Here is a 6,000-nt window from a genome sequence, read left to right on the forward strand (position 1 = left end):
TACATTTATAATCATTTAGTCCTTTTTTCACATAAAATCCAACCATGTTCATAAATCATACTAAACCTTTTTTTCTCAAAAAGCTTTCTTCCTAACTTTCCTAGCTTGTGACTGGTACCACAATCTTATCTAGTCATTTAGGCTAAAAAACTTGGGATCAACTTTGATCCAACCCTATATCCAGTCAATTATAAGTCCAACTGATTTTTCATTTGAAGTGCATGTTACCTATTCATTTGTCTTCACTTTTACTTCTATAGCTTCTATCCACACTTTAATTACAAGTCATATACAGCAGTCTTCTTAAACATATCCATCTCTCCGCATGCTCATGACCCTATTATCTATCACATTAAGACAAAATTATTCTACATGATTTTTATGTTCCTCTGGGCACAGTTTACATTGTATTCTATGGAGCAATACTCCAGGGATTATCATTCCACACAGAATGCAACATGAATGGTCACTGGATTTGTAAAAGCCAACAACCCTCTGGTCATTTTCCATAAACCAGGTGCCCTGCTAAATTTATTTTATCTTCATAACAATCTTATACGGTATTATTATCATCCCTGCTTTACAAATGAGAAAACTGAAGCTAAGAGAGGTTAATTAATTGGCCCACGTTAATAAAAAACAAGATCTGGATTCAAAACCATCAGGCAAGCATTCTCCACAATAAGTATACATGCCTTAGTATCCCTGCTTGTGTTCCTCTCCCATCTTTGAGATTCCTTCACTACTCCTATTCAAGTCTTGTCTCCTTTCAAAGCCCAAGAACATTTCTCTCCAAAGCATTTCTTATACACTCCATCCAGTACATCTCTTTCTCTGAATACCCATATCCCAGTAGTCTAAACAATATTAATTAAGAAGAAAAAAATTCGCTTCACCTCAATTTTTCAGTATATGTGTCATGATTCCAAATCTCTTCAGTAAAAGAACTGTCGTTTATTTTTGTGTCTCCTCTAATTCTTAACATTGGGCTTGCCATATACAACTACATAGCTTAATATTTACTGATTGACTTCACAAATGACCTTGTCAAAAAGCTGGAAAAAAACCCCAGCATTATATACTTTTTTCTTATATACTTTTTTCTTCTCCCCTGCCCACTCTGCCTGCCTCAATAAGTCAAGGCCTTTGCCAGTTTTATTTTATTTTTTAAAAAAATGTGTTTTTATTGACTTTAGAGAGAGGAGGCGGGAGGGGGAGGGAAGAGAGAGAGAGAGAGAGAAACATTGATGTGAGAAACATCAATCGGTTGCCTCCTGCACACATCCTGACTGGGTATTGAACCCACAACCTGGTTAATATGCTCTGACTGTGAAGTGAATTGATAACCATTTGGTGCATGGGATGATGCTCAACAAACTGAGCCCCACGGGCCAGGGCACCAGCTTTAGAAGTCCCAGTGTCAGCCCTAGCAGGTTTTGCTTGCAGTGGTTCTCAACCTTCTGGCCCTTTAAACACAGTTCCTCATGTTGTGACCCAACCATAAAATTATTTTCGTTGCTACTTCATAACTGTAATGTTGCTACTGTTATGAATCGTAATGTAAATATCTGATATGCAGGATGGTCTTAGGCGACCCCTGTGAAAGGGTCATTCGACTGCCAAAGGGGTCATGACGCACAGGTTGAGAACCGCTGGCTTAGTGGATAGAGCTTTGGCCCAAGGACTGAAGTGTCATGGGTTCGATTCTGGTCAAGGGCACGTACCTTGGTTGCAGGCTCAATCCCTGGCCCCAGTCGAGTGTGGGAGGCAACCAATTGATGTGTCTCTCTCATATCAATGTTTCTCTCTCTTTGTTTCTCCCCCTTCCTTCCACACTCTAAAAAAATTCAATGGAAAATATATCCTCGGGTGAGGATTAATAACAAAAAAGTCTCTGTGTCATATATTTCTTTTAAGAAGTAATTTGCTACTATACAAATTACCATAAACTGTGCATTACTTTTGACTCAATAATTCTAGTTAGAAATATAGCCTAAAAATATAATCCAAATAAAAAGGAGGGGGAAAAAAAAGTACACAAGATGATAGAGTGCTACTATAATAAAAAAAACAAAAAACAATCTAGATATTCAGTAGCCTATTTCAACCTTTAATTATATAGGCCAAAATAACATAGGAAAAGTGCTTATGAGAAATATCAAGTAAAAAGAGCTTTAAAAAAACCCCACTATCTCTGTAATTACAACCATAAAAATAACAAATGTGAATCCAAAGGCAAAAAAACCAATATGATTTGCTACAGTGGTGGAATTATAAATAGAATAAAATACTCTAGCTTCTGAGAAATGTGGGATAACTAGTACTTTATAAAAATACAAAACCCTAAGACTGAGTGATATTTTAAGTAGAATAACACTTTCAAAATTTGGTTTGGTAAAGTGCTTACTATAAAAAGACTTAATAATAAACTTTAAACCTGTAAACATAATAATAAAATCTAGTAAATAATGTTAAATTAAGAATTGGAAGAGAGAAACATGCAAATAATCTTATATTAGATAAGCTATTTTCTAGAAAAAGAAAAACATGCAATTTCAATCTTTAAATACATTTTTATCAAGCAAAAGTAACCAAAATTGAAAAGGGCACATAATTTAACATGAAAACACAGTATGTATAGGTTTTATACAACAGACTACTTTCAAAGTCAAAGCAGGTAGAGTCTGCAAGAATGTTGCTCTGGTGTTAGGTTGACTTGCACACCCTAACAACAAACAGAGAACTGACCCCTTTTGAGTGATTTCTCATTTTACACCAAAATCATATTTTCATTAGCAAATTACGTCTTACCCTTGCTAATAGTCCAGATTCCGCAACATACTGCTCTTCTGGGACTGCCATTGGCTTACTCTGCTCAGCTGCAAAGGGCTGGTCAGCTCCATTTTTATAGTGGTTTGATAAAGGTATCTTTGGTTCTAACCACTCGATTGTCGTTCCTGATGAAGTAAGAGAAAACTTTCCCTGAAACTTGCTCATAATCTGGAAAGTTCAGCAGATGTAGATTTTATTAAACAATTTTGTGTTGAGCCTACAAGACTAAAAGCAATTCAACCTGTTAAGAGACTGCCAAGACAGCCATATGTAGCTCATTAGCATGCGCACCATGATTGGTGTTTTACAAAAGAGTAATTTGCAACTTGAAAGCAGATATCACCGTTTAAAAGAATCAACCCTGAATAGGACCGAACTCACTTCTTGGGCAAATCTGTGAATCATAAACCACATTCCCATCCTACCAGTTGACTTGTTGACCTTTCCCTATGAACCCTGCCCCTCTAGTAATCACAAAGTGTGCAATTAGGCTTTAGTGAGTCACAATTACAGTAGGAGCCTGAGACTGTGAAACAGTAAAATTTGCTTCAATTGGGTTGAATTTTATTCTCAGTAGCAATTCTCTAACCAAGTAATATAACCAACCCCTTGATCTAATTTAAGAATTGTAAATACATGTCCATTCTTTTTTTCAGTCATATAAAAAAGCTCCATATACTTTTAAATTGAAGCTCTTCTACTGAATAAATAATAGCTGACCCAGTGAAAGACAGTAGTCACATTTACAGACCTGTCATCTTCTCAATTAATGACTTAAATGTCTCTTATTACCCTTAACTAGTTTAACAAAGTGGATTCTATGCCTAATCAATAATGGAAAATGTTCCATTTGATTTCAGAGGCTGATCTAGGTTTCACAGAAGCTTGGTTATAGAGTGCTACAATAAGGGATGCTCAGTCTACCAAGCAGAAATTTTAAACAGTGTGGAGTTTACGCAGTCTATAACAAAACCCCAGGCTTCTTGCAGAGAAATAAATTACACAGTTATCAGGATGCCAGAGCATTTTGCCCTACCATGCAGTTCAGTTTCACTTGGCAATTGGGGAAATCCATGACTGGGGCAATGCCTTGGGTAAGTTCATGGAGCTTCTTCCAAAATTCCAAAGAAAACACCTTGCCCCTATTTTAAAATGATTATTTTTAATATATTTATCTAGATGTCTTTACTTCTAAAAATAAAAGGCACACAGACACTAAATTTAAGAGATCATTCAACTAATTAAAATCTTAACAAAACTTATTATTGCCCAGCTGGTGTGGCTCAGTGGTTGAGCATCAACCTATGAACCGGGGGATCATGGTTCCATTCCAGTTAGGGCACATGCCCGGGTTGTGGACTCGATCCCCAGTGTGGGGCGTGCAGGAGGCAGCCGATCAATGATGCTCTCTCATTATTGATATTTCTATCTCTCTCTCCCTCTCTGAAATCAATAAAAATATATTATTAAAAAAAGTCCGTATAAGATTAAACACTAACTGGAAATTAGATTTCATTTCTTGTGTCATAATAACACTTAAGTGGGAAGATAATTCAGTTTTTCCAGTTGTTACTTTCATTTTCAAATGACTAGAGGTTATATGTCTACAGACCTAAAAGTTTACAATGTTTCATTTTTTTCATTAAAAAGGTAATTTATATTGTTGTACATGCTTCATTAATCATAAAGCAATCATTTAAAATAAGACTGTATTCATTTAAACTACACAAATGAAATTTCTAAGAATTTAAAAAACTATATAGATTTAATTAATTAATCAAATATTTGTTAAGCATCTAGTATCTAGCATTATACACCTTGATGTACTTTAAAAAATGAAGTAGCATAAACTGGAAACATTATTTCATTTAACTGACAAAATTACTACCAAACCAGAGTTAACCCAAATTTCATAACTCAGAGTAATACAATACATCCAATGTTTAACACAGGGGAATAGTTAAGTAAACTAAATTACATCTATCCCCTTAAAAGAATATAATGCAGTCAATAAAACTTATATTACCAAAAGTATATTACATATTGAAAAATTTAAAATACAAACATATATTTTCTAATAATGGGGTGAAACAAACAAAAACTAAAAAGAAAAATAGAAAAAATGGTGGGGAGTATACTAATACATTAACAGTGGAAGTTTCTGGTTGATAAAACCATGCATAATTTTTGTTTAATCTTTCAATTGTATGGCAGCTTACAAGTTCTTTATAATATGTGCGTGTTGCTCTGTAATAGAAGAAAACTTCTATCGGACTTGTTAGAATTCCAAGGTAACAGTTCATGTTCATAACTCACAACTTAGGATTTTCTGTCACTTTGGAATGCTGTTTCCCTTACCCCTCCCATCCCTAAGCTAATTGGTTTTTGTAGCTTTTCTGTGTCTTTCCCAGACCTTTTAATATCAGAAGTAATAGTCCATTTATATATTCTCCCACAGTACTTTGTTCCCATTTAAGTTGCACTTTATATATTACTAGAGGCCCGGTGCACAAAAATTTGTGCACTCGGGGGGAAGGGGGGGGGTCCCTCAGCCCGGCCTGTGCCCTCTCACAGTCTGGGACCCCTCGGGAGATAACAACCTGCTGGCTTAGGCCTGCTCCCGGATGGCAGAGGGCAGGCCCAATCCCTAGGTGCAGCCCCTGGTCGGGCTCAGAGCAGGGCCGATTGGGGAGTTGGGGCGCCGACCCCTGTCATGCACAGAGCAGGGCGGATCGGGAGGTTGCGATGCCACCCCCAGTCACGCTCAGGGTAGGGCCGATTGGGGGGTTGGGGCACCGTCCCCTGTCACACTCAAGGCAGGGTCGATGGGGAGGTTGCGGCGCCACCCCCTGTCACGCACAGAGCAGGGCCAATCCGGGGGTTGGGGCGCTGCCCCATGTCACACACAGAGCAGGGCCCATCAGGGGGGTTGGGGCTCCTTACCCTGTCATGCACAGAGCAGGGTCGATCAGGGGGTTGGGGAGCTCCCCCCTGTCACGCACAGAGCAGGGCCAATCCGGGGGTTGGGGCGCTGCCCCATGTCACACACAGAGCAGGGCCCATCAGGGGGGTTGGGGCTCCTTACCCTGTCATGCACAGAGCAGGGTCGATCAGGGGGTTGGGGAGCTCCCCCCTGTCACGCACAGAGCAGGGCCCATCAGGGGGTTG

The 6,000-nt window shown here is 38.4% G+C and overlaps 1 protein-coding gene across 1 annotated transcript in view; it reads right to left on the reverse strand.

Moving 5' to 3' along the window:
* OSBPL11 (oxysterol binding protein-like 11) overlaps positions 1–6,000 on the reverse strand; it is a 91,348-nt gene that overhangs the window by 31,321 nt on the left and 54,027 nt on the right. Inside the window, exon 7 of the mRNA XM_005873130.2 lies at positions 2,812–2,957. Coding sequence (XP_005873192.1) covers positions 2,812–2,957 — 146 coding nt within the window. The remainder of the gene's footprint in view (positions 1–2,811; positions 2,958–6,000) is intronic.

Source organism: Myotis brandtii, unplaced genomic scaffold, assembly GCF_000412655.1.
Source record: "Myotis brandtii unplaced genomic scaffold, ASM41265v1 scaffold4, whole genome shotgun sequence".
Classification (NCBI taxonomy): domain Eukaryota; kingdom Metazoa; phylum Chordata; class Mammalia; order Chiroptera; family Vespertilionidae; genus Myotis; species Myotis brandtii.